The 27,507-nt window shown below is 62.4% G+C and overlaps 1 protein-coding gene across 8 annotated transcripts; it reads left to right on the top strand.

Annotated features, from left to right (window-relative positions):
• The first annotated feature begins 6,520 nt into the window (after positions 1-6,520).
• On the top strand, positions 6,521-25,600 carry LOC100345649 (leukocyte immunoglobulin-like receptor subfamily A member 5). 8 transcript variants are annotated; one of them, XM_089319694.1, is made up of 9 exons: positions 6,527-6,841; positions 7,003-7,038; positions 7,206-7,493; positions 7,597-7,899; positions 8,397-8,696; positions 23,105-23,389; positions 23,532-23,834; positions 24,455-24,505; positions 24,613-25,596. In XM_089319694.1, exons 1-9 carry the CDS (start codon positions 6,793-6,795, stop codon positions 24,747-24,749), a joined length of 1,752 nt encoding a protein of 583 aa, XP_089175820.1. In that variant the 5' UTR covers positions 6,527-6,792; the 3' UTR covers positions 24,750-25,596. The 8 variants fall into 8 exon arrangements, with proteins under 8 accessions (XP_089175819.1, XP_089175820.1, XP_089175818.1 ...); XM_070062884.2 differs by lacking the exons at positions 23,105-23,389; positions 23,532-23,834; positions 24,455-24,505; positions 24,613-25,596 and adding exons at positions 9,985-10,035; positions 10,133-10,290; positions 10,552-10,638 and having other exon boundaries at positions 6,544-6,841; XM_089319692.1 differs by lacking the exons at positions 8,397-8,696; positions 23,105-23,389; positions 23,532-23,834; positions 24,455-24,505; positions 24,613-25,596 and adding exons at positions 9,985-10,035; positions 10,133-10,290; positions 10,552-10,638 and having other exon boundaries at positions 6,532-6,841.
• Positions 25,601-27,507: the final 1,907 nt, after the last annotated feature.

Here is a 27,507-nt window from a genome sequence, read left to right as displayed (position 1 = left end):
CAGGTGCATGATGGGAGTGAGAGGATCCCCACACACAGGAATTTCGTGGGAGGACCCCATGGTCGTCCCGGGGGTGCCCTCAGGCGGCCCTCCTGGCTGTTTCCAGCTGGCCCAGTTCTGCCTGTGCAACATCGTGGAACTTGTGGTTTCCCCGTAGGAAGGCAGCGCCTGGTGGCTCGGGAGCTGCTTGTGCAGGCCTGGCCCGAGCGGCCAGGCGGCAGGCAGCCTGTGGCTTGGAGCTGGCCAGCAGCGGTTGGGTTGGGGCCCTCGGACCCCAGCTGCTTCCCCCAGCCGCCCACCCACCTCCCACCATAGCTGACTGTGGCAGCTTCAGCCCCAGGCCGCCCACTGCCCACTGCCTGCTCCTGTCTCAGCGCCCCTGAGAGCCCAGAGAGGCCTGCTGGGCGGGGACACTGGGGCTCCGAGCAGCTCATTCCTGGATGCGGCTGGGCTTGTGTGGCCGATCCCCGCCCCAGGATGCCCCTCCCCCAACTCACCTGTTCTTGTGGATCCAGGCCCCTCTTTCTCCGACACAGCAACCTACAAAACCGTAGGAGGGTTCTCCACCATCTGAATCTGTTTTGTTAAAGATGTGTTTGGAAGGCAGAGTTAGAGAGAGGCAGAGAGGAAGGTCTTCCATCCGCTGCTTCACCCCCTAAATGGCTGCAATGGCCGGAGCTGGGCAGATTCAAAGCCAGGAGCCTGGAGCTGCTTCTGGGGCAGGGCCCAAGCACTGGGGTCACCTTCCACTGCTTCCCCGGCCATGGCAGGGGGCGGGATCGGAAGAGCAGCTCTGGACCAGGAAGCTGTGCCCATATGGGATGCCAGCGCACTACGCCACAGCGCCAGCCCCCACCACCCGAGTATTTGTCACAGCTCCCTGCAGGAGTCTTGGGCCCGGGAATTCCAGGAAGGATCCTGTCAGTTTCAGCCATGAAATGTCACACCTGGCACACGGCTACACGTGCAGGCGCCCTGTGCCCGCTGGGGACGTGGTGCCCGGATACGGCAGGAAGGAAGTTGGCCTTCGCGAAACATCTGGCGGGAAATGTGCCTGGGGCTGGGATCCTGCATGCTGTGTGCACAGCAACTGAAGGCGGAGACAAGACACCCCGGGGCAGGAGTCAGCCCACTAGGAGGGCCACTAGGGAGGCCCCGTGTCCTTGGTGCTGGGTCCTGGCCCTGGGAGAGGAGGGCGGAGCCGGCAGACAGGGCGGGGGCGGGCCCCATCCCTGCAGGGAGCCTGTGCCCCCATCCTGGGGACTGAGGGCATGGCTGGGGTGGGGGCGGTGCCCCTTCCTGTGGGGCTGCGGGTGGAACAGCCCTGCGATGCTGGGAGGACCCGGCCTCCGAGCGTCCACACCCGGTGTGTGTCCATGCCGCGGGCGCTGTGCCGGGGCCGGCGGAGAGGACGCAATGACCCCCGCCCTCGTGGTCCTGCTCTGCCTGGGGGAGACTGGAAGACGGGGAGGGGAGACCCTGCTCTGGGAGGGGCCCCGCCCAGCCCACAGCCAGGCCCTGCTTCCTGGAGACCCCAGACTCAGGAGCCCCGGGGAGGAGAGGACCTGCGCAGGGGCAGGGGAAACCCTCTCACGGGGAGCTCTCCTCCTGGGCTGTGCGGGCCCCAGGACCCGAGTGCAGGCAGGTGAGCGTGCCCCCCACTGTGCCGGGTCCCCCCCCCCGCAGCCATGGGACAAGGGCCACCCCGGGCAGCTGGGGTGGGGACAGCAGCCCTGTCTGCTGAGGAGGGCGTCTGGGAGGGTCCTGGCCTGCGAGGGGACGTGGTCCTGGGACCCAGCCTCTGGTTTCCTTCCAGGGACCCTCCCCAGACCCAGCCTCCGGGCTGAGCCAGGCTCTGTGATCGCCCTGGGCAGGCCTGGGACCCTGTGGTGTTGGGGACCCTGGAGGCCCAGGAGTGCCATCTGTATAGAGAGGGAATCCCAGAGCCCTGGGACAGACAGATGCCCCTGGAGCCCGGAAACAAGGCCAAGTTCCCCACCCTCTCATGGCTGAGGTGTACGCGGGGCGCTACCTCTGTGTCTGCCTCAGCGCTGCTGGCTGCTCAGAGCCCAGTGCCGCCCTGGAGCTGGGGTGACAGTGAGGAAGCCACACCTGAGCAGGAGCTGGGTAGGTCACGGGGACGCTGAGAGGAGGCGTAGATGGGAATTGGGTGCAGGGCCTGGGCTCCTGGGCCAGACACCCAGAGTGAGGGCAGTGGGACTGCAGGGCAGGAAGGAGAAGGGTGTGGGCGGAGCCAGGGTGCAACCCCGCCCCTCTTCCCTCCTGACCCAGCAGGGCCCTTGGTGGTCCCTGCAGAGGGCCTGACGGGGTCACACAGGGACTCGGGGTCTGCCCAGCGCCCTGGCCGGCAGCCCGGGCCAGGCTCCCACAGGGGCCGGAGTAGATGCAGCACTAGACAGGCCCCGCCCAGGACGGGCCTCACACCCCGGGGGCTCTGTAGGCCTCTAGACCAGGACAGAGACTGCTCAGGGCAGTGGGCCCTCGCCGTGGCCCAGGGTGGTCCCCGGACCTGCTCCTATAGGGAGAAGCTCGCCAGGCTGTGGGTGCTGCGTGGCCCGGCCCCTGCAGAGCTCCGTTGCGGCCCCGGAGCACAGGGCAGCCCGACAGAGACCCGGAGGCAGCTCACCCAAGAGCCATGCTGAGCTGCGTCGCGAGACATGGTGGCCGGGAAGCACTGAGTATGGACCAGGCCGGTCTCCTTCTCCTCACTATCCCGTCCCTGTTCTCAGGGGGACAGGAGCCCAGCAGCCCCTCGCACCCCCAGCCAGGCTCCCCCGCTGGTGAGTGAGCTACAGGCTGGACTCAGGGCTCAGGCAGCTGCAGGGAGGTGGGACTCGGGTAACTGGGGTTGTCCCGGCCTCGGTGACCCCTCCGTGCACAGCCCCAGCCCCAGCACCCAGGACCTCACCCTGGAGAACCTCATCAGCAGGGGCGTGGCGGGCTTGGTCCTGCTGGGCCTCGGGCTTCTGCTGGCGGAGGCTTGGTACAGCCAGAGAAGGACCCGGGCTGCAGGCCAGCGATGACCTGGAGAGAGGACAGAGCTGGGTCAGAGAGGCTGTGCCCCGGGGGCGGGGGAGGCAGGAGGCCAGGCATGCTTGGTGAGAAGCTGTGGGAAGTGGGCGGAGCTCACATGGGGTTTCGGGAATCCTGCTCAGGGGCAGGGACCCAGGTGGGCCGCTGGCGGTGCTGCTTCCCCGGGCTCCCACGCGCATTCTGGGAAGGGGCCCCGGCCTCCCGCAGCCCTGCCCACCGCCCTGCAGGCTCCCGTGCGGTTCTGTGCTGTTCCTCTCCAGGGACCGCACACAGCTCAGTGGCCCTGAGTGTCCACAGGAGCGGGGTCGAACGGCCCATCGATAGGGTAACGCCGGGATTCACTCCCCTTGACCTTCAGCAAGTGGGCAGGACGTGGGAGGGACACCTGTCACTCAAGATGGATTTACCATTCCACTCACCAAAAGGAGGCGATGACACGTGGGGTCAGATATGGGAGGTCACAATTAATGGATCTGGGCTGGCTCTGTGGTGTAGTGGGTAAAAGCTGCCACCTGCGGTGCCGGCATCCCCTGTGGGCACCGGTTCGACACTCAGCTGCTCCACTTCTGATCCAGCTCTCTGCTATGGCCTGGGAAAGCAGCAGAAGATGGCCCAAGTCCTTGAGCCCCTGCATCCATGTGGGACACTCAGATGAAACTCGGGGCTCCTGGCTGGGGATCAGCCGAGCTCCGGCTGTGAGGGCCCATTGGGACTGAACCAGCAGATGGATACCTCTCTCGCTCCTTCTCTATGTAACTCTGACTTTCAAATAAATATTTTAAAAAACTTGTGACTCATCAAACTCTAAGGTAAAATCCCAGATGACCATGGGACTGCGCCCTCCAAGAGGACGACTCAGAAGAGAAAGACTGAAAGTGTGTGCAGGGTTTCTTCTGGCACAAAAAGTTCAAGGTCATCTGGATTTCTCAGTGCTTGCCTAACGTAAACCCTATAACACGGTGGCTCTGGCGGATGGCAGCACCCGGTGTTCTGGAAGAGTGCAGATGCCTGCCCGGCTTCCTCTGGTGGCTGATTACTCTGCTTGTCTGTGCAGTGCAAGTCTGCATTTCCCACAGAGTTCAGGGAGGCGGGGTGGAGGGTGCGTCTGGATACTTCTCCCATGTTTCCAGTTATGGGCTGGGGACTCCACCCCACCAGAGCGTAGCTTAGGGAGTAAAGCCAACACCAGCAGTGCCGGCATCACATATGGTATGGCCAAGTTGGAGTCCCGGCTGCTCCGCTTCTGATCCAGCTCCCTGCTAATGCGCCTGGGAAAGCAGTAGAGAACGACCCAAGTGCTTGGGTCCCTGCACCCACGTGGGAGACCCAGAAGCTCCTGCCTGGTCCTGGCTTCAGCCTCGCCCAGCCATATGGGGAGCGAGCCATTGGATGGGAAACCTCTGCCTCTGATTCTCCTCTCTCCATCTCTCCCTCTGAAATAAATAAATCAGTCTTTAAAAAAAATTTTAAGCACTCCTAGAAGGAAATACCTGGCTAAATATGACCTCAGACTTCATCACAGCGTCTAAGCTGTGATGCCGAAAGTACAAGGAACAAATGGGAAAATGGCTGATTTGATCATCCCCAAAACTTCAGAAGTCTGTGCACCATGGACAGCTATCAAGGGAACAGAAAGACAACGAACACATTGTGTAAAGATCTGGAAGCCACAACAGGAAAAGCAAGGGTGCAACTCAGCCCAAGAGAAGGGAAGTGAAAATAATGCCACAGAGAGGCACCCCCACGCCCACCACACTGGTCACTTCTCAAAGACAAAGCAGGCAGAGTGTGGTCAGGGTGTGGGGCAATCTCAGCCCTGAGACACGGCTGGAATGTGCAGGGTTCAGTCACTGCGGCAAGAGGCTCGTAGTTCCTCAAAGCACCTGACCCAGTGTCAGCACAGCACAGAGCAGCCCACCCCCTGCACGGAGTCAGGCGCTCCCGTTGACCCACATCCTGGCAAGGGTCAGGGTCAGGCGCAGTGCTCACCAGTGTGCCGAGTGCAGGCTCTGTGGAGTGTTCTCACCACCGAGGGCCAGGGGGAGGCTCTGACAACCACCCAGAGACTGTGCACACAGGCATCCATCCAAGCACGGCCGGACAGGGACAGGAGCCGGATGTGCAGCGGGGATGCGGGGCTCGGGGTGGTGGGTCCCTGGCTCCGTGGGAACTCTGCTGAGCCCCAGGAAGCCATAGAGTGAGGATGTGGGCGTCAAGGGGTGCAGCCACACACAAAGGCCCCACATAGCACTGTTCCCAGAAACACCCAGGGCTGGGAGCCCACAGAGCCCTGGGGTTGGGCGGGGCTGGTGGGGCTGGCCTCTGCATGGTATGGAGCTTCCTTCTGGGGTGAGGCCGGAGGTGGTCCTAGCATTTCTGGGACTTTACCGTGAACGCCACTGAGTGCACACTTTGCCAGCTCCTGTTTCTGGGAGGGGGACTTCCTCTCTACCTGATGCAGGACTAAGGAAAGGACAGATGCCTGCGGGTGCCTTTGTAACCCGAGGCTGTGATGAGCCGCCATAGTTCTCTCCTGGGTCCCCACCCCAGAGCAGGCAGCTGAGAGCCTGCCCTCTGACCTCCACCCCAAACACGGCTGAGGATGGGGTCTTCCATTCTGGCTGGTACCCGGGACCGCTTCTGATTCACCTCTGGGGTCAGCGGGCGCTCCTAGGGACTTCTGAGGTGGGGTGCCTACCAGAACGGTGCTGTCCCCACGTCTGAATCTGGAAGGGACACTGCAGGACCCTGAGACCTGAGTGCTGCAGCCACGGCCACCCAGAGGGGAGGTCTCGGGCATCCCCCCACCACAGAGACGCTGGGGGACGACGTCACCTGTTCAGGTCGCTCAGGAAGCGTCACCCCCATGTCATCCAGGAGCACGGGGCCCAGGTGCTCAGATCAGGAGAGGAGAGGCTGTGGGGGGCTCAGGAAGCAGGTGCCGGGGACCCCCAGCCCCACGTGAGTGTGTATCTGCACACGGGCCCAGTGCCCTGCTCCCAGTCCCCTCTACCTAATGAGAAACCTGGTACAGGGCAGGCAGCACAGGGTGTGCGGCACTGGACCCCGGCTGGGCTGGTCAGGGCACCACCATATTCTCAGTTCCTAGGGTAGCTCGGGGCCTCTGCCCCCAGACACACTCCCCTCCTCACAGCTGCTCACCAGGCCCTGGGCCCACCAGCCCTCAGCAGGACCCCACCCCAAGGCCGGGTCCTCTTTGTGGGCCCTCCTGCACCTGCCACAGCCACAGCTGGGCTGCAGCTCAGCCACACCTCTGCAGCGTCTTTGCCTTCTTCATCCCCCCTGTCAGCGCCAAAGGCCTGGAAGATTCCGTCACCCTCCCCACGGGATCCAGCCCTCCCCCTCCCCTCCCCTCCCCCACCCCAGCCCCCACACCTGCACTCAACAGCTCAGGAAGGGGAAGTGCCTGTGCAGGGAGAACCAGAACCCTAACCGGGCAGCTCCTAGGCCCCGCCCATGAGGGGCACCCCCTGGTGGGGCTGGAGTGGGCAGGGGGGGCGGAGACCAGGCAGGCACAGCACAGGGGTAGCGGTGGCGGAGGCCTGGTCCCATGGTCCCCAAAGCCTTTTCTGTCCTGGGCCCGTCCTCAGGGACAGCAAGGGAGGGGCTGCTCCCTCCCTGTGAGGCCGCAGATGAGGAACCCGTGACGTCTCCCCGCTCATCTCCAGCCGGGCTCTGGGCCTCTGCACCTCACAGTTGCTCTGCTCCACAGGGACCATGGGCGGCGGGGCCCAGACCCCAGCCCTCACTGCCCTCCTCTGCCTGGGTGAGCTGGGGACATGGGGACAATGGGATCCCCTACAGGTGCGGGAGGGGACAGCGCCCTGCGCCAGCTGGGACCCCAGGGCTCAGAGGACCAGGGCAGACCTGGTCGTCTCTGCAGGGGTGGGGAGTGGGGAGTAGCTCTCACGGGGACCTCTCTTCCAGGGCTGTGCCGGGTGCCAGGGGATGGGGCACAGGCGGGTGAGTCTCCCCTGACCTGGCTCAGCCCCAGGGGCCCAGGCAGCTCAGGGTTGAGGAGCCCAGTGGGCTGGGCTGATGGTGATGGCTGGGAGGGGCTGGGAGTGGAGCTGGGGAAGGGGGCGGGGGAGGGGCGGCACCCGGGGTCTGCAGCTCTGATTCCCTTCCAGGGGCCCTCCCCAAGCCCTCCATCTGGGCCGACCCAGGCCCCCTGGTCGCCGTGGGGAGTCCTGTGACCCTCTGGTGCCAGGGGTCTCTGCAGGCTGAGATCTACTGTGTGTATAAAGAGGGCCGCCCTCAGTCCTGGGTAGTGCAGGCTCAGCAGGACTCCAGACACAAGGCTGACTTCCCCATCACCATGTCCATGAGCTCCTACCACACAGGGCAGTACCGGTGTGTGTATCAGACCCCGCTCGGCCCCTCCCAGCCCAGTGACCCCCTGACCCTGGTGGTGACAGGTAAGGGGTGTCCCCTGCCTAGAGTGGCTCCAGGTCACAGAAGGAAGCCAAGTGGGGTGCACGAGGCAGCAGCCCCCCAACACGGCTCTGCCCTCCCCTGCAGGGATGTTCCCGGCACCCTCCCTGTCAGCCCAGCCAAGCCTCGTGGTGGCGTCAGGAGAGAACGTGTCCCTCTCGTGTGGCTCAGATGAGGCGGGCACTGCACATCTGCTGAAGGAGGGTGGAGCCGGCCCCCTGCACAGCCCGGAAGCCAGGTTCTCCCGTGGGGCTGGGGTGTGGCAGGCCACCTTCCTCCTGGGCTCCGTGGACAGCACCTACGGGGGCATCTACAGGTGCTACCGCGCTTACAGCAGCCAGCCCTATGTGTGGTCCCTGCCCAGTGAGCCCCTGGAGCTTCAGGTCACAGGTGAGGGGCCCAGTGCCCAGGGAGCCTGGGTGGGGGTGGGCGATTCGGGAAGTCTGACCCCGTGTGGGTGGTGATCAGCTCAGACCCTGCTGGCTGTGGGATGTGTGGCTGAGCGTGGGTCCATCCCCCTCTCAGGGCTGCACAGGGAGCCCTCCCTCTCAGCCCTGCTGCGCTGACCAGGCCCCAGCCCCGACTTCCTCCTGGGCCCCGTGAGCGGCTCCCTTGGGGGCGGGTACAGGTGCTACGGTGGACTCCAGGGCCCCCCTGGACATGCTCTTGCATGTGGGAAGCCCCTGCCCGTCCTGTCCTGTCTGCCCCAGGCGAGGCCCGGGTTGTGCCCTGGGGCTGTGGAGTGCAGAGATTTCTGGGCCAGAGGTCCAGTGGGGCTGTGTCTCTGGGAGGGGAGTGGAGCCAGCAGGGACAGGGACCCCAGGAGACCCAAGCTGCCCTGAGGGGAGGGAGGGGCTGCTCCCTCCACACTCCGTCCTCTCTCCCAGGGATGTACAGGAAACCCTCCCTGCAGGCCCAGCCGGGGCCCTCGGTGCGCAGGGGAGCAATGGTGGCCCTGCGCTGTGGCTCTGAGGAGGCGATGGACACCTTTCTCCTGCACAAGGTGGACTCAGGCGCCCCTCCCCAGCGCCTGCGTGTCCTGGGCTCGGCCACAGCTGCTCAGGCGACCTTCACGCTGGGGCCTGTGACCTCGGCCCACGGGGGCACCTACAGGTGCTACAGCGCCCACAGCACTGACCCCTACCTGTGGTCATGGCCCAGTGACCCCCTGCAGCTCGAGGTGTCAGGTGAGGGCCCCAGCCCTGTCCCCACGGTGGTCCTGGTCAGTGCAGGGCTGTCCCCAGGAGAGGGCTGGGCTGGGGAGGAGCCCCAGGGGAGGTCACCAGGGAGCAGGGAGCAGCAGAGGTCTCCAGCTCCGGGGCCCAGGTCACCCTCTGTGGTATGGGGTTTGGGTGGGCAGTGGAGTGGATGGATCAGGGGCCCTCGAGTTGAGATGGGAACTGGGCTGGGTGCACAGGCCTCTCATGGAGCCCACAAGGGCGAGGGGACTCCCTAGACACAAAGGTGTGCAGCCCTGGGTCACCCGGCCCCGGGTGGGGACTCCTCCGGGTCCAGGTCCCTGGGGAGAGGGGAGGGGTGGCCGTGTGCGCTGTGAGGTGGTGGCGGCTCAGGGGGTGAATGCAGAGACCCAGCGTGTGCCTGGGGCACAGCAGTGCTCAGTGCACGGTGCTGTTTCCCACTCACAAGGGCACCTGGACGCAGGGGGCGCCCTCCCTGCCCTGCGCCTCAGGTCAGAACTGGCAGAGCCAGGCCCAGTCCTGCCCATACTGCGCCCTCATCCGGGGAGGGGTGGGGACCTGCAGGTGCAATGGCTCCCAAGCCCCGCCCCCTGTGACAACCCTCAGGGAGGTCTGGGCCCCTTTATTCTCCTGAAGAGCAGCTCAGTGGAGGAGCAGCAGTGGAGCGTTTGTTCCTGTGGGGACTCCTTCCCCCGACCCTGGTTGGGCTCTGATTTCCTGACAAAGTTCCCATCAGCCCAGAGGGAAGGGAAATCTCACTTCCTGGCTTCCCGATCCCTGGGCAGCCTGGCCTGTTTCAGTATGCGCACGTCTGTAGCTGCGTCCCTGCACAGTGCCCACTGCGATGTGTGCTGTCTGTGTCCATGTTCGCTATGAGTTGTGTCCCTGAGCTTGTAACTACCGATAGTCACCGAGGTCTACACTGTGACCTGGTTGTTCCAGGTCTTCTCACTCAGGAATACTGATTGTGGAACACAGTGGAGCACCACCGCTTAGGAAACACGTGTGTGTGTGTGTGTGTGTGTGTGTGTGTGTGTCCCATGGTGGCTGTGTCAAGATAATGAAGACTTAGTTGACCACAGATAAAGAGGACAGAGCAGCAGGTGCACAGGCTGAGGTGGGGGGGAGGGGAGGCTGCCCTGGACGTTGCCCCTCTGTGTCTCTGACACTCAGGAGCCCCTGATGGCCCCCGCCAGCCGTGGGCCCGGGTCCTCAGAGCTGAGTGCATGGGGAGGGCGGGGTCTCCTCCTCCTCACCGTCCCGTCCCTGTTCTCAGGAGGACCGGAGCCCAGCAGCCCCTCGCGCCCGCAGCCAGACTCCCCCACTGGTGAGTGAGCTACAGGCCGGACCCAGAGCTCAGGCTGCTTGTGGGGAGGTGGACTCCGGTGAGCCAGCCTAGGTGACCCCTCCATGTACGCCCCCAGCCTCAGCGCCCGAGGACCACACCCTGGAGAACCTCATCCGCATGGGTATAGCAGGCTTGGTCCTGCTGGGCATTGGGCTTCTGCTGGCAGATGCTTGGTACAGCCACAAGAGGACCCGGGCTGCAGGCCAGCAGTGACCTGGAGAGAGGACAGCCTGGGTCAGAGGCCGCTCCCTGGGGGCGGGGAGGGGGGAGTCGGGTGCACAGTGGGGAACTGTCCCCCCTAGTGTGGGTGCTGGGAGCTGTCTGGGGGCCTCAGGGGCTCTCTATTCAGCTGTGGACTTCTGCCCTGTGGCTGTGTCCTATCCCGCCTGGCTCTCCGGTGGGACAGCGCCACCTGCAGGCCGCATGTAGACCCGCACCCGCCTCCCGCCTTGCTCTACTCTCACGGAGCCTTTTCTCTGTTTCTGGTGAATGCAGTTCCCAGTGCGCATGCGTGAGAATCCGCGTTTCCAGCCAAGAACACGGAGCTTGCGCCAAGTAACAGAATAAACGAGCGAAATCGGATTTCAGGGTGGGCGAGGTCCATCCCACACGGGACGCTCACGGCCTCTCAGGCCCCGAGTCCTTCCCTGGGCTTGGGACGCCTTGCGTGTGGGGGCTCAGAAGGGTCACACGGGAACCGGTGCCCGGGAGACTGACGGGCGGGTGTCTGGGCACTGCTTAGCGGCCGCTCTGAAACAAGCATGCTTTCTGTGGGGTGCCGCTAGCCGTCATACGGCCACCCTCCAGGAGCCCCGTGAGGTCTGTGATGCGGGCTGGGAAGAGACGCCCCCAGCTGCCTGCCGGGTGCCGGGGCTCCTCCGTCAGGGTCCCGCTGTGCACCTCGGGTTCCTGCCGCGTGAAGGCAGTGCTACTTCCTAGTCAGGGTGACGGCACCAAGTACAAGGAGTCCTCCCCTGCTTGGATGGATAAAGTCGGCTCCGTCGGCCCACCTGCACCAGGTGTGTCTGCCTCCCAACCGTCCTGGGGCACGTGGCACACTGCCCTCGGTCTCTGCACAGAGCTCAGTCGGGCTCGGTGCTAAGGGGCTAACAGAGAAGCACGTGGATAAGGGGAGGCAGCGTGAGGTGGGCGCCTCCCCTGGGTCGGGGTCCAGCTGAGAACAGAGGGCTTCAAGACGCGGAGTCCCTGTTCAGGGCTGGCGGCTTGAATGACTCAATCCAGGCTGCTTGCTTGCCTCCTGGCCTCCCGCAGCCCGGGCTGAATCCTGCTCCTGGAACTGTGCCGTCCCCACGCCCCACCCTCTGTCCTGTCCCAAAGCGTGAATCACACTTGTGCAGGCCCTGTGTTAGTGGTTCTGACTGTGCCAGGACTGGGCGCGCCCCCCTTGCGGAGTAGAAAGCTCAGAGTCTGGACTGAGATGTCCCCAGCTTCCAGCCCGGGCTTGCGTGGTCTCAGCTGTGGTACTGAGCGAGTGGCGTGGGTTCTCCAAGCGCCAGCCCCGCCCTCTGAGAGTGCAGAGCAGAGTCGGGCATGGGGAGGGATTCCCGGGAAAGCAGAACTCCAAACTCCATGGAGGCCAAGCAGTGCCTTAGGGACGAGGAGGGACTGGGAGCAGCTTAGTGAGTGTGGGGCATTTGGGGGGGTGACAATGGAGCTAGAAGAGTTCATGTGGGGCCGGCACTGTGGCAGTGCAGGTTCAATCCCAGCCTGCAGTGCTGCCATCCCATAGGGGCCAGGGTTGGAGTCCCAGCTGCTCCACATCCGCTCCCGCTCCCTGCTAATGCACCTGGGAAAGCAGCAGAAGGTGGTCCAAGTCCCTGGTCCCTGCACCCGCAGGGGGGATGGGGAGAAGATCCTGGTTCCTGGCCCCAGATAGCCCTGGCTCTGCACTTTGTGGCCACTTGGGGAGTGAACCAGCAGATGGAAGACCTCTCTCTCTCTCTCTCTCTCTCTCTCTCTCTTTTCTCTATCTAGCTCCGTAACTCTTTCCAATAAATAAAATATATTTTTAAAGAGTTAATGGTGTACAACATTGTTAATGTAGTTAGTCAGCACAGTATATACTTTAAAGGGCTGGTTTAATGTTATTTGAATTTCGGCACACTAAAGAAGGAAAACATTGTTTCTCATAAGTGCCTGACAGTCCAACAGTTCCTCTCCTGCACATATAACCACAGGGATTGAAGCAGGAACCCAAGCAGGTGTTGCATCCACGGGTTCATAGCAGCCTCATTCACATGAGCCCAAAGATGCCAGCAACCAGAAGAAGCACAACAGGTGAGTGCGTCCACAACAGGCGGTGTTTGTAGACACGGCTGACACTCTCCTGTTAGAAAAGAAGGAGGGTCTGGATAATCGTGGAGAAACCCTGAAGATATGACAATACATAAATCAGCCGGTGTCACAAAGACACCTGGTCTGATTCTGCTCTGAGAGGTGCCCGGGGGTGCAGATTCAGAGGGCAGAACGTGGACTCGGGTGTGGGGAGGGAGCATGCAGATGCCTGCTGAGTGGGTCTGGGGTTTCTGTCTCTGCTAATGAAGATGTTTGTGACAGTTGCTGGTGGGTACACGACACAGTGAATGTGAGAGGTAGCTACAGCATGAATTAAATTTCTGTTAGGTCTGTAATCTGTGCTCTGTGAATTTCAGCTCGACAAAGGAGGAAGACACAAACACCAACAACATATTTGCCAGCTATTTTTCCCTTTAAATGAACACATAATAATTTGGGAGGTGCAGCGTGGGATTTGAAGGTGTGCTGATCACACCAGGGCATTCCCATCTCGTCATGTCCTGTGTTTGGGCCCCAGCTCCTCTCCTCGAGTTCTTTGTAGAAACACTCAACAGGTTATGTGAGCCATGGGTGCCTCCTGTGCTGTGCAGACAGAGCCGTTCCTCTATCTGACTCCACCTTGGGACCCGGGGACCAAACCTCCCTCATCTCTCCCCCCAGACCCTTTTCAGCGATAGTGGTCACCATCCTACTCTGCTACTATGAGACCAACTTTTCCAACTTCCGCGTAGAAGGGAGAACTTACACTGGATTCCTGGGAAGGCGTATTTCACTTAATGTTCTCCAGTCCCAACCATTTCTCCACAAATGACTGGGTTTCATTAACACTTTTTGGGAACAGAATTATAGGGTGGGAGTTGGTACAGCAGTTAAGTCCCTGATTGGATGCCTGAATCCCACAGCTGAGTGCCTGGGTTAGGTCCAGATCTGCCTCTGAGGTGGCTTCCATTACTGCACACCTAGGAGACAGGCAGTGGCTCAGTGCTCGTTCCTGCCCCAGGAGGGAGATTGGCTGCAGCTCCAGGCTCCTGACTGCGTAGCACAGCCCTGGCTATTGCCAGCATTTGGGGGGTGAACCAGCAAACAAGAGATCTCTCCCTCTCTCTCTTCCCCTTTCAAACAAAATTTTAAGTATTTTAAGAGAAAATAATGATAAGCCTTTCATCTTAATTTATTTCTGCCCTACCCCACCTCCCCACGAACAGGGAAAAAATGGTTTCTCTCTGACAGTCCATCGAAATCTAGTCTGCATTTTTTCCAAGGGATATTGCCAGTCCTATCATATCTGCCACACTAGGTTCTGTGATTCCCTCGAGTGTGTTTGTGAAGATCCCATGCCAGGAAACCCCTGTATCTTCCTTGTCCCAACTGGAGATCCTGGGAAGCCACACACGAGGTGGTGGAGAAGGAACTGGGGTTGCAGAAGGAGGCTGATTCATCAGGACTACCATGGATACAGCACTGCAGGGTGTTACCAGTGCGACAGAGGGAGGACTCCCACGGATACAACACCCCAGGGTGTTACCAGTATCGACAGAGGGAGGGTCACCTGGGCAGCCCCCAGTGTTGCCCTAGAGTTGGTGGTGCTGGGTGAGGAGACATCCAGGGTCTTCAGCCCTCATGTGGGAATTTTACCTGATTTTTAATAGACTTCGAGAATGGTTTTAGGGAACAAATGAGAAGTTACCACATGGAGTTGCTATAGACCCTTCACCCAGCTCCCTGTTAGCATTGTAGGTTAATATGGCACATTTCTTCCCAGCACCCTTAGCTCAACTAGTCCATGGTTTATTTAGATTTCCTGTGTTGGAACCTAATCCTTTATCTTCTGCAGGATCTCACACTGCCTCTGGTTCTCTCTGTCTCTTTAGGCCATTCAATTCCCTTGTTGGCGTTGACCTTGATGACAATTTTCAAGAACATGTGCAAGACCTTCAAGGAAGCCCTGCCCTGGGAAGCTGTGTGACAGGACTGGGTGATGGGTCACTACGCAGAAGATGGGAGAAAAGAGCTGTCCCCAGCACAGCCCAGCAGGGATCCAGAGGATCCAGGAGCCTGGCTGCTGCTGCGGATCTGGGGCACTTGGTTCCCAAGGGAGCGTCACCGTTCCTCCCTGCACATTCTGTGTGGAAGGAAGTCTACGTCAACCCACGCCTGAGAAGTGGAGCGCAACGCACCTGCTCCGGCCCAGCCTTCACTCTAGCTCTACCCCCAGGGCGGCCCAACCTGCTGTATCTGGAGGGGGCGTCTAGGCCCCTGCTTTCCGGAGGAGCACGTCTGTGGTTTCCGGAAGAGAAGTGCAGGGTCTCTTAATTTCATGAAGTTGGTGTGTGGGGGTCTCCAGAGAGCACCCGAGATTCCCGGGTTTCCGGAAGAGAACTTTTGTGGTTCCTAAAGATAGTGTGCAGGGGGGTCTCCGGAAGAGCGTGTCTGATACTGCAGCTATCCGGCAGAGGGGACTGGGGTCTTTATATGCACGCCCGAGGATCCCGGGTTTCCGGAAGTGTGCGTCTGGCATTTCCGGTCCATGAACATTCTCTCTACACAGCACCTCCCCCTTCAGCCCCACCTGGCCCCTGGAGCCCTTAGTACCACGCCCGCTTCCTGGTTTACTTCTCGACGGTGCCAACTCCCTGAGCGCGTGGGCGGCTCCTTGGCTCACCTGTCCACAACAGTGTGGGACAGAGAGGGGATCCTGGGGCCCAGACCCCCACCGCTCCCTTCTCCTAGCGCAGGTCGGGCACAGGGGAGGAGCTAACGGGGAGGAGACACTTAGACACCTGCACGCCCGCGTTCCTGCGGCGCAGCTCACATCGCTGTCATCGATCAACCGAGGCGAATGGGGCCCGAAGCAAGGCGTCCACGCAGTGGAATTAGACTCGGCCATGGAACGAGTGAAATCCGGACGTTTGCAGCAAACCGAGGCACTGCGGACACTGTGGGAGTGAGACAAGCCAGGCACAGAGGAAAACCCACGCGGGAAGTCACTCAGGTGTGGGCTGTGAGGGACTCGGGGAGCACCATGGTGGTCACCAGGGGAGGGCGTGGGATCCGCAGGTCAGAGAGCAGAGCTACAGAATCACGTGGGAGAAGAGGTCTAGAGGTGTAGTGTGCGTCATGGCGACTGTAGTTAATAACACTCACTGCATGGGCAGCTGAAATTGCTTAAAACTGTGTCAGATGCTCCCACCACACAATAAGTCTGTGAGGTAATGCACACGTTATCTAGCTTGGGTTAGCTCTTCCACTCTGTGTGTGTGTGTGCGCGTGTTTTATGTTTACCTGACAAATAGACACAAATACAACCTTTGGCTTCAAAGTAACTATTCTTCAAAAGGAGAAAGTGTGCTGCCCTCACCCCTTCTCTCAGGCTCCTGTGACAAGCCCTGCCTGGCCGTGGAACAGGGTCTGGGGTGAGGCCAGGACAGAACATTTTCCTGTGATTTCCTCTCCAGCGTCCTCTTGGATAAGTTCCAGTGAGCCCAGAGGGAAATGGCTCCCTGCCACAGCGCTGACACCAGGGTGCCGGGGAACCTTGGCTCTGGTCCTAGAACCCCCGTATCTCTGTAGTTGCCACCGTGGCAGCCCCCAGGTGTGGCGGCCCCCAGTGGTGCCCTGGAGCGCGTGGTCACAGGTAGGTGTCTCTCAGACCCGCTGTGTCCTTGGCAGAGGCTCGCGGCTGGCTGTCCAGGGCCCTGTCCACAGCAGGGGTGTGAAGAGGAGTGTGGGAAAGCAGTACAGGGCACCACAACTCGGGCAAGGATGCGACGAGAATGGCTTCTCGCCCCCCCCCCCACCACATTCAGCTCACATCCTCTGCCCTCCCCCAGTCAGTATCCCTGGGGACAGGAGGTCAGCTGAGCCAGGTGGGCTTGGGCACAGCACAGCAGCCACGAGCGGTGCACACGCTGGAGCATGGTTGAGTTCCCTTCCTCTAATCCCCTGCATGTGGACAGCACGGTGACCTCCCAGGGCCGCCCCCCGAGTGCGCCCCTCGGACTGATCCCCCTGTTCCCGAGCCGCAGATGCGCTGTGAACCCACACGGGGTCCCTGCATTCACCTCCTGCAGCAGAGGAATTCACTCCAGGCTGCTGGAGGTCTGGGCTCTGCTAAGTGGAGCTGTGTGGATCTCCCTTGGAGCGCTGACGGGAGTTCGTGTGTGGACCGCGATCCTGCGACCTGACGGTGACCAGTGAGGGCAGTTTCTGGTTGAGACGTTGGGTTGTCTTTAGGTAGGATGACGTCATCAGCAAAGAGAGGTAGTCTTAGGTAAGATGGCGTCATCAGCCAAGAGAAACGACATGGCTTCTTCCTTCCCAATTCGGACGCTTCTGCGGCTTCTTCTCGCCCACCTGCTCTGGCGAGGACTTGCAGGGCCGCGCAGAGCAGCAGTCAGGGTTCACGTTTCCCGCACTCTTGATTAAGGAGACAGTGGCAAAGCACCGCGCACTCCCCTCAGTGACGTGTGAGCGCAGCATGTCGGCGTGCGCCTGCGCAGTCACTTGTCGTCGTATGCGCAGTAGCGTGTCATCATGCGCATGCGCAGTCCTGTCCTGTGCATATGTACAGTCACGTGTTGGGCTGTGTCCACAAGGCCAGTGGCGGTGTGCGCCTGCGCAATCCCTTGTTGACGTGCACCTGCGCAGTCCAGAGTCGGTGTGCGTGTGCGCGAGGCCGCCTCAGGTGAGTCCGTGTCCGCCCACACGGGGAAGCTGAGGCTCAGGGCAGAGGGGTGTGTGAGGGGACGCAGTGAGGGCGCCTCCCCCGGGAGTCAGGGCAGGCGGCAGGGAGGGGGCGGCGCAGGTCCTGGGAGGCCTCAGGGCCCCGCAGCGGGGTGGTCGGGTCAGGGGAAGCTGTGGCTGAGGGGCGTGGGAGCGGCGTCCGCGGCGGAGGGGGCGTCCGGGCCTCCCCCGCCCTGGGTCGGGCCCCGGGACCTCCGGGCCGGGCGTGAGCGGGGCTGCGCCCACCTGCGTCCTCCGGAAGTGGCCGGGCTGCGACCCCACAGGAGGGGCTGAGGGCGGGGACGACCCCACCCCGGGGCGCATCAGCCCACCTGAGGGGCTGCTCCGGGAGGCCCGTGTCCTTGGTGCTGGGTCCTGGCCCTGGGAGAGGAGGGCGGAGCCGGCTGACAGGGCGGGGCGGGGCCCCATCCCTGCAGGGAGCCTGTGCCCCCATCCTGGGGACTGAGGGCCTGGCTGGGGTGGGGGCGGTGCCCCTTCCTGTGGGCTGCGGGCGGAACAGCCCTGCGATGCTGGGAGGACCCGGCCTCAGAGCGTCCACACCCGGTGTGTGTCCATGCCGCGGGCGCTGTGCTGGGGCCGGCGGAGAGGACGCCATGACCCCGCACTCATGGTCCTGCTCTGCCTGGGGGAGACGGGAAGACGGGGAGGGGAGACCCTGCTCTGGGAGGGACCCCTCCCCCGCCCACAGCCAGGCCCTGCTCCCTGGAGACCCCAGGCTCAGGCGCCCCGGGGAGGAGAGGACCTGCGCAGGGGCAGGGGAAACCCTCTCACGGGGAGCTCTCCTCCAGGGCTGTGCGGGCCCAGGACCCGAGTGCAGGCAGGTGAGCGTGCCCCCACTGTGCAGGGTACCCCCCCATAGGACAAGGGCCACCCCGGGCAGCTGGAGTGGGGCAGCAGCCCTGTCTGGTGAGGAGGGCGTCTGGGCGGGTCCTGGCCTGCGAGGGGACGTGGTCCTGGGACCCAGCCTCTGGTTTCCTTCCAGGGACCCTCCCCAGACCCAGCGTCCGGGCTGAGCCAGGCTCTGTGATCGCCCTGGGCAGGCCTGGGGCCCTGTGGTGTTGGGGACCCTGGAGGCCCAGGAGTGCCGTCTGTATAGAGAGGGAATCCCAGAGCCCTGGGACACACAGATGCCACTGGAGCCCGGAAACAAGGCCACGTTCCCCACCCTCTCATGGCCGAGGTGTACGCGGGGCGCTACCGCTGTGTCTGCCTCAGCGCTGCTGGCTGCTCAGAGCCCAGTGCCGCCCTGGAGCTGGGGTGACAGTGAGGAAGCCACACCTGAGCAGGAGCTGGGTAGGTCACGGGGACGCTGAGAGGAGGGTAGATGGGAATTGGGTGCGGGGCCTGGGCTCCTGGGCCAGACACCCAGAGTGAGGGTGGTGGGACTGCAGGGCAGGAGGGAGAAGGGTGTGGGCGGAGCCAGGGTGCAGCCCCGCCCCTCTTCCCTCCTGACCCAGCAGTGCCCTGGTTGATCCCTGCAGAGGCCCTGACAGGGTCACACAGGGACTCGGGGTCTGCCCAGCGCCCTGGCCAGCTGCTCCAGGCCGGGCTCCCACAGCGGGGGAGCAGATGCAGCACTAGACAGGACCCCACCCAGGACGGGTCTCACTCACACCCCGGGGGCTCGGTGGGCTTCTAGAGCAGGACAGATTCTGCTCGGGCTCAGTGGACCCTGGCCCTGCCCAGGGAGGGTCCCAGACCTGCTGCTGTAGGGAGAAGTTCGCCGGGCTGTGGGTCCCTGTGGCCCCGCCCCTGCGGAGCTCCCCTGGCGGCCTCCATGCTGGGGGCACATGTGAAGCCCAGCAGGGGCCGTGCACCTGCTTGCCTGGGTCGCCGGGCCTCTGCCTGCAGGTGTGGGTCCACTCTCTCCAGCCCGCGTGTTCCTTGCACCCCTGTGCGTGGGGGGCCCTGCTCCTGACTTTCCCAGCAGTCGTTTCACGGGCAGAGGTCACCGGGGGCACTGGGTGCGTCAGCGTGGGAAATCCTCTCCCGTATCTGGGGCGGGTGTAGTTTATGCGTGACTACAGAGGAAGCCTGGTGCTGTCTTCTGTCCCGTGTGCTTGGGATCCAGGCTGTCACGAGCTGGGGGCGTGTTGGTGTTTGCGTGTGTGACGTGTGTCGTGCACCCCCATCACAGCATCGTCATGGCCCCGACACCTGACCGGCCTGGTCCTCTGTCCCTGTGTGTCTAAGTCAGAGCTCCGCTCCCAGGAGGGCGTGGGTCTGGCTGTCAGGATCGAACCTGGTGCCGAGTTTCTAATGTGGTCTCCCTCTGATGGCTGGTGTGTGTGTGTGTGTGCGTGTGTGCGCGTGCACGCACTCTGCCTCTGATAAATAAATCTTTCAGATAGAGAGGAGAGACACAGAGAGAGGTCCTCCATTTGCTGTTTCACCTCCCAAATGGCCACAACGACCAGGTCTGGGCGTGTTTGGAGCCAGGAGCTTCTTCCAGGTCTCCCACATGGGTGCAGGGCCCAAGCACTTGGGTCATCCTCACTGCTTTCCCAGGTGCAACAGTAGGGAGCTAGAACGGAAGTGGAGCAATCGGGACATGAACTGGCACCCATATGGGATGCCGGGCTGCAGGCGGCAGCGTAATCGGCTACGCCACAGCGCCGGCCCCACACACACAGTTTTGTGCATCACGGGCAGCAGCCGGCTGAGGGGCACCGTGAGCGCGACTCACCTGTGTGTGCTGCCTGTGTTTCTAACACAGCTGTGCGCCAGCCAGAGACAAAGGGAGGCGGAGCAGCAGGTGCACTGGCTGAGGTGCAGGGAGGGTGGCAGCCCCGACGTGTCCCCTCTAGCTCCTGATACTCGGGAGCCCCGACGCCAACCCTTCCCCCAGCCGTGGGCCCGGAGCCCAGCGCTGAGTCCTGGTCAGGGCTGACTCGGCAGGGCAGGGGCTGAGCTGTGTCCCAGGCTGAGCAGGCAGTGCCCACGGCTCCGCCCTCACTGGCCTGGGCCATCTTCTCTCTCAGCCTGAGACCCGGGGTCCCAGCTCAACTCTGGTCCTGAGGCAGACCCGGGTCTGAGTTCCCGGGGCACAGGGTGGCTGACAGTGACCCAGAGGCCAGTTCATCCAGAGCCCGCTGAGCAGGGTCTGAGACAGGGAGGGGACTGAGCACTGAGGGGCAGAAATGACCGGGAGGTGGCGATGGAGGGAGGAGGAGGTGCTGAGGAGGTCAGAGGGAGGAGGCTGGGAGAAACAAAACCACACGCCCAGACTGTGGGAACTCCCTCTGAGTCAGTGGCTGTCACAGAAGCCCTGCCCAGGGTCCCCTCCTCGGGGTCCCGTGATGCCTGCGTGGAAGCAGGGCAGGCAGGGGCCCCTCACTCACCACCTGTGAACCCCGTGAACCCCGCCAGACAGCTCCACCCCAGTCCCCGTGCACCTGCTCACTCCCTGTGAATACTTTATTTCATCACACCCCACCCCCGTCGTATCCACCCCCCCCTTCCCGGATCTGAATCTCACCGCTGGTCTGCACCTTCCTCCAACCAAACACCAGTGTCTCTGCCCCTCGTTGCTGGTGATGCAGCCCCCACACACGTGTCCCTGCCCCCATAGCAAACCCAACCACAGCCACGTCCAGGGCCCATGTGAACACTGGGGGTGTTGGCGGCCCCCTCGTGGGCGGCTCCGTGCGGGGCGGGCAGCGGGGTCACCAGACTGGACTCACGGCTTCTTCCTCCATTATGCACAGAAGGATGCACGTGGAGGCCTCGAGGGGTGCAGGAACGCAGGGTTCGTGAGTGCACCCCAGGATCAGGCCAGCTGGAGCGAGAGAAAGAGGTGAGTACAGGGGCACAACACACACGCCATAGAGAAAACCCTCCATGGGGGCCTCAGCCATCCAGGTCATCCAGGGGAGGGGAGCACGCAACCTACAGGCCACGGGAGACCAGGAAGTCCCGTGGTCAGGCCCTGCCACGGCAGCCACAGGCGACTCAAACTCAGGGAATTCTTTAAGCTGATGATCAGGACGGGCCCGGAATGATGCTGCCAACATCCAAACGGCCCTTGGGAGAAACAACGTCCCCAGCCCCATCCTCCTCCCCACGCCTCATCTGCCAGCCAGAGGCAAAGTGCTCATTCTGGGGTGTGGCCTGATTGAATATTCAAAGTGGGTGGAGTTTGGGTGGGGCTTGAGCACCACTCATTTCCAGGCTCTGTTTTGGAAAAAGGGGAAGTGTCAGGGAGTGGAGGTGCATGATGGGAGTGGGAGGACCCCTCACGGAAATTTCGTGGGATGACCCCATGGTCGTCCCGGGAGTGTCTTTAGGCGGCCCTCTTGGGTGTTTCCAGCTGGCGCAGGTATGCATGTACAACGTTGTGGAATTTGTGGTTTCCTCATGGGAAGGCAGGGCCTGGTGGCTCTGGAGCTGTTTGTGCAGGCTTAGCTGAAGTGGCCAGGCGGCAGCCAATGGCTTGGAGCTGACCAGCAGCAGTTGGGTTGGGGATCTGGGACCCTGCTGCTTCCCCCAGCCGCCCACCCTCCTCCCACCTCAAGCTGACTGTGTCCCAGGCTGCCCACTGCCCACTGCCTGCTCCTGTCTCAGCGCCCCTGAGAGCCTGAGATGCCTGCCAGGCGGGGACACTGGGGCTCCGAGCAGCTCATCCCTGGATGCGGCCGGGCTCCTGTGGCCGCCCCCCCCCCCCAGGAAGCCCCTCCCCCACACTCACCTGTTCTTGTGGATCCAGGCCCCTCTTTCTCCGACACAGCAACCTACAAAACCGTAGGAGGGTTCTCCACCATCTGAATCTTTTTTGTTACAGATGAGTTTGGAAGGCAGAGTTAGAGAGAGGCAGAGAGGGAGGTCTTCCATCCGCTGGTTCACCCCCTAAATGGCTGCAACGGCCGGAGCTGGGCCAATCCAAAGCCAGGAGCCTGGAGCCGCTTTTGGGGCAGGGCCCAAGCACTGGGGTCACCTTCCACTGCTTCCCCGGCCATGGCAGGGGGCGGGGTCGGAAGAGCAGCTCTGGACCAGGAAGCTGTGCCCATATGGGATGCCAGCGCACTACGCCACAGCGCCAGCCCCCACCACCCGAGTATTTGTCACAGCTCCCTGCAGGAGTCTTGGGCCCGGGAATTCCAGGAAGGATCCTGTCAGTTTCAGCCATGAAATGTCACACCTGGCACACGGCTACACATGGAGGCGCCCTGTGCCCACTGGGGATGTCGTGCCTGGACAGGAAGGAAGTTGGCCCTTGCGAAACATCTGGCGGGAAATGTGCCTGGGGCTGGGATCCTGCATGCTGTGTGCACAGCAACTGAAGGCGGAGACAAGACACCCCGGGGCAGGAGTCAGCCCACTAGGGAGGCCCCGTGTCCCTGGTGCTGGGTCCTGGCCCTGGGAGAGGAGGGCGGAGCTGGCTGACAGGGCGGGGGCGGGGCCCCCATCCCTGCAGGGAGCCTGTGCCCTCCCCATCCTGGGGACTGAGGGCATGGCTGGGGGTGAGGTGCGGTTCCCCTTCCTGTGGGCTGCGGGTGGAACAGCCCTGCGATGCTGGGAAGACCCGGCCTCCGAGCTTCCACACCCGGTGTGTGCCCGTGCCGTGGGCGCTGTGCCGGGGCTGGTCAGGAGACGCCATGAACCCGTCCTTCATGGTCCTGCTCTGCCTGGGTGAGACTGGAAGACAGGGTGAGGAGACCCTGCTCTGGGAGGGACCCCGCCCCTGCCCACTGCCAGACCCTGCTCCCTGGAGACCCCAAGCTCAGGAGCCCCGGGGAGGAGAGGATGGGGGCAGGGGCAGGGGCAAACCTCTCACGGGGAGCTCTCCTCCAGGGCTCTGCGGGCCCAGGACCCGAGTGCAGGCAGGTGAGCGTGCCCCCAATGTGCCGGTCCCCTCCCCCCCCATGGGACAAGGGCCACCCCAGGCAGCCTGGGTGGGGACAGCAGCCCTGTCTGGTGTGGAGGGCGTCTGGGAGGGTCCTGGCCTACGAGGGGACGTGGTCCTGGGACCCAGCCTCTGGTTTCCTTCCAGGGACCCTCCCCAGACCCATCCTCTGGGCTGAGCCAGGCTCTGTGATCGCCCTGGGCAGGCCTGGGACCCTGTGGTGTCAGGGGACCCTGGAGGCCCAGGAGTGCCGTCTCTATAAAGAGGGAATCCCAGAGCCCTGGGACAGAGTGATGCCCCTGGAGCGCAGAAACAAGGTCAAGTTCTCCATCCCTCTCATGGCTGAGGTGTACACGGGGCGCTACAGCTGTGTCTGCCTCAGCACTGCTGGCTGGTCAGAGCCCAGTGATGCCCTGGAGCTGCGGGTGTCAGGTGAGGGTCACGCAGGGTCCCTGCCCCACAGGCTGTGCCCTCAGGGAGGGGTCTGCTCCCAGGGGCCCCCCTCTCATCGCGCAGCCCTGGGGGTACCGTGGGGGGTGAGCCCTGCTTCACATGACTGCTCCTCCTCTCCCAGGAGCCTACAGCAAGCCCAGCCTCTCGGCCCTGCCCAGCCCCGTGGTGACCTCAGGGGCCAATGTGACCCTCCAGTGCCGCTCCCAGCTGGGATTCCACAGGTTCATTCTGACAGAAGAGGGGGCGCCCTGGGCTGCCAGGACCCGGAGCTCAGAGCCACACCCTAGTGCGCAGTCCCAGGCCCTGTTCCCTGTGGGCCCTGTGACTCCTGGCCGCAGGTGGGCGTTCCAATGCTATGGCTCCTACAGGGAGAATCCTTCTGTGTGGTCAGAGCCCAGTGACGCCCTGGAGCTGGGGGTGACAGGTGAGGAAGCCACAGCCTGAGCAGGAGCTGGGTAGGTCATGGAGACACTGAGAGGAGGCGTAGATGGGAACTGGGCAAGGGGCCTGGGGCTCCTGGGCCAGACACCCAGAGTGAGGGCGGTGGGACTGCAGGGCAGGAGGGATAGGGTGTGGGCGGAGCCAGTGTGCAGCCCCGCCCCTCTTCCCTCCTGACCCAGCAGGACCCTCAGTGGTCCCTGCAGAGGGCCTGATGGGTTCTGCCCAGCGCCCTGGCCGGCAGCCCCAGGCCGGGCTCCCACAGCGGGCGAGCATTGCAGAACTGGACAGGACCCACCCAGGACGGGCCTCACACCCCGGGGTGTCTATTAGAGTAGGACAGAGACTATCGAGCCCAGTGGGGCCTGGTCATGGCCCAGGGTGGGCCCGGGACCTGCTCCTGTAGGGAGAAGCTCGCCAGGCTTGGCTGCCACATGTCTCTCCCCTGCGGAGTTCCCTGGCGGCTCCAGAACACAGACAGAGTGATGTGTGGGCGACTTACACGAGGACCACGCTGAACTGCGTCGCGAGACGAGAGGCTGGGAAGCAGAGAGTGCGGAGTAGGCCGGGGTCTCCTCCTCCTCACTGTTCTGTACCTGTTCTCAGGAGGACCAGAGCCCAGCAGCCCCTCGCACCCCCAGCCAGGCTCCCCCGCTGGTGAGTGAGCCACAGGCCTGACCCAGGGCTCAGGCTACTGCGGAGAGTAGGGGGTCCTGGGACACTGGGGCTGGCCGGCCTGATGACCCCTCCGTGCACACCCCCAGCCCCAGCGCCCCAGGACCACTCCCTGGAGAACCTCATCCGCATGGGCGTGGCGGGCTTGGTCCTGCTGGGCCTCGGGCTTCTGCTGGCAGAGGCTTGGTACAGCCAGAGAAGGACCCGGGCTGCAGGCCAGCGGTGACCTGGAGAGAGGACAGAGCTGGGTCAGAGAGGCCAAGCCCTGGTGCGGGGGAGGGGGGATCCGGGCATGCATGTTGAGAAGCTGTGGGAAGTGAGCGGAGCTAACCTGGGGTTGGGGGAATCCTCCTCAGGGGCAGGGACCCTGGTGGGCTGCTGGCGGTGCTGCTTCCCCGGGCTCCCACGCACATTCTGGGAAGGGGCTCTGGCCTCCCGCAGCCCTGCCCACCACCCTGCAGGCTCCCGTGTGGTTCTGTGCTGTTCCTCTCCAGGGACCGCACACAGCTCAGTGGCCCTGAGTGTCCACAGGAGCCCGAGCTCTGCCGCCCACGGAGAGGGTAACACCAGGATTTGCTCCCCTTGACCTTCAGCAAGTGGGCCAGGATGTGGTGGGACACCTGTCACTCAGGATGGATTTAAAATTCTGCTCACCAAAAGGAGGCCATGACAGGTGGGGCCAGATGTGGGAGGTCAGAATCAATAGATCTGGGCTGGTGCTGTGGCTTAATGGATAAAAGCTGCTGCCTGCGGTTCCGGCATCCCCTGTGGGCACCGGTTCAAGTCCTGGCTGCCCCACGTCCAATCCAGCTCTCTGCTGTGGCCTGGGAAAGCAGTAGAAGATGGCCCAAGTGTTTGGGCCCCTGTATCCATCTGGGAGACCCAGAAGAAGCTCCTGGCCCCTGGCTCTTGGCTCCTGGCTCCTGGCTCCTGGCTCCTGGCTCCTGGCTCCTGGCTCCTGGCTGGAGATCAGACAAGCTCCAGCTTTGAGGACCCATTGGGATTAAACCAGCAGATGGATACCTCTCTCTCTCCTTCTCTCTGTAACTCTGATTTTTAAATAAATATTTTTAAAAACGTGTGGCTTATCAAACTCTAAGGTAAAATCCCAGATGACCGTGGGAATCCACCCTCTGAGAGGACCACACAGAAGTGAAAGAAAGTGTGTGCAGGGTTTCTTCAGGCACGGGAAGTTCAAGGTCATCTGGATTTCTCAATGCACAACTAACATAAACCCCACAACACGGCAGTTCTGGCGGACGGCAGCATCCGGTGTTCTGGAAGAGTGCGGATGCCTGCCCGGCTTCCTCTGGTGGCTGGTTACTCTGCTTGTCCGTGTGGTGCAAGTCTGCGTTTCCCACAGAGTTCAGGGAGGGGGTTTGAGAGAGTGCTGTGGATTCTGCACCAGTGTTTCCAGTTATGGGCTGGGACCCCACCCCCCCACAGCGTAGCTTAGGGAGTAAAGCCAACACCTGCAGCGCCCGCATCCCATATGACCTCCAGTTTGAATCTCAGTTGCCCCACTTCTGATCCAGCTCCCTGCTAATGCCCCTGGGAAAGCAGCAGAGGATGGCCCAAATGCTTGGGGCCCTGCACCCACGTGGGAGACCCAAAAGAAGCTCCTGGCTTCAGCCTGGCCCAGCCGTCTGGGGAGTGAGCCAGAAGGTGGCAAATCTCTGTTGCTGTCTCTCCTCTCTATGTCCCTACCTCTCGAATAAATAAATCAGAGTTTATAAAAAATTTTAAACACGCCTAGAAGGAAATACCTGGGTAAATATGACCTCATCACAGCGTCTTAGCTGTGATTCTGAAAGTATGAGGAACAAACAGGAAAATGGCTGCATTGATCATCCTCAAAACTTCAGAACTCTTGTGCACCGTGGACAGCTATGAAGGGAGCAGAAAGACAACGCACACATTGTATGAAGATCTGGAAGCCACAGTAGGAAAAGCAAGGGTGCAACTCACTCAGCGCAAGGGAAGGGAAGTGCAAATAATGCCAGAGAGAGGCACCCCCCATGCCACTTCACTGGTCACTTCTCAAAGACACAGTAGGCAGTGTGTGGTCAGGGTGTGGGGAAATCGCAGCCCTGAGACGCGGCTGGAATGTGCAGGGTTTGGCCACTGCGGCAAGAGGCTCATAGTTCCTCAAAGCACCAGACCCAGCCTCAGCACTGCACAGAGCAACCCACCCCCTGCACGGAGTCAGGCACTCCCGTTGACCCACATCCTGGCAAGGGTCAGGGTCAGGCACAGCGCTCACCAGTGTGCTGAGTGCAGGCTCCGTGGAGCGTTCTCACCACCGAGGGCCTGGGGGAGGCCCTGACAACCACCCAGGGACTGTGCACACAGGCATCCATCCAAGCACAGCCGGCCAGGGACAGGAGCCGGATGTGCACCAGGGATGCGGGGCTCAGGGAGGTGGGTCCCTGGCTCCGTGGGAACTCTGCTGAGCCCCAGGAAGCCATAGAGTGAGGATGCGTGGGGCTTGGGGGCACAGCCACACACAATGGGCCTCGCATAGCACCCTTCCCAGAAACACCCAGGGCTGGAAGCCCACAGAGCCCTGGGGCTGTGCAGGGCTGTGGAGGCCAGAGGGGGTCGCTGCATTTCTGTGGCTCTGCTGTGAACCCCACTGCATGCACGCTTTGCCAGCTCCTGTTTCTGGGAGGGGGACTTCCTCTCAACCAGATGCAGGGCTAAGGAGAGGACAGATGCCTGTCAGTGCCGAGCCACCCGAGGATGTGACGAGCCACCGTGCATTCTCTCATGGGGCCCCCACCCCAGAGCAGGCAGCTGAGAGCTCCACCCCCAAACACGGCTGAGGATGGGGTCTTCCATTCTGTCTTCTGATTCACCTCTGGGGTCAGCAGGCGCTCCTAGGGACGTCTGAGGAGCGGTGCCTACCAGAACGGTGCTGTCCCCACGTCTGAATCTGGAAGGGACACTGCAGGACCCTGAGACCGGAGTGCTGCAGCCACGGC

This window comes from Oryctolagus cuniculus, chromosome 18 (assembly GCF_051225735.1).
Source record: "Oryctolagus cuniculus isolate XC-2025 breed Fujian yellow rabbit chromosome 18, ASM5122573v1, whole genome shotgun sequence".
NCBI classification, from domain to species: domain Eukaryota; kingdom Metazoa; phylum Chordata; class Mammalia; order Lagomorpha; family Leporidae; genus Oryctolagus; species Oryctolagus cuniculus.
Note: the sequence above shows the minus strand (reverse complement) of the source record. Positions and strands in the feature narration are given on the sequence as shown.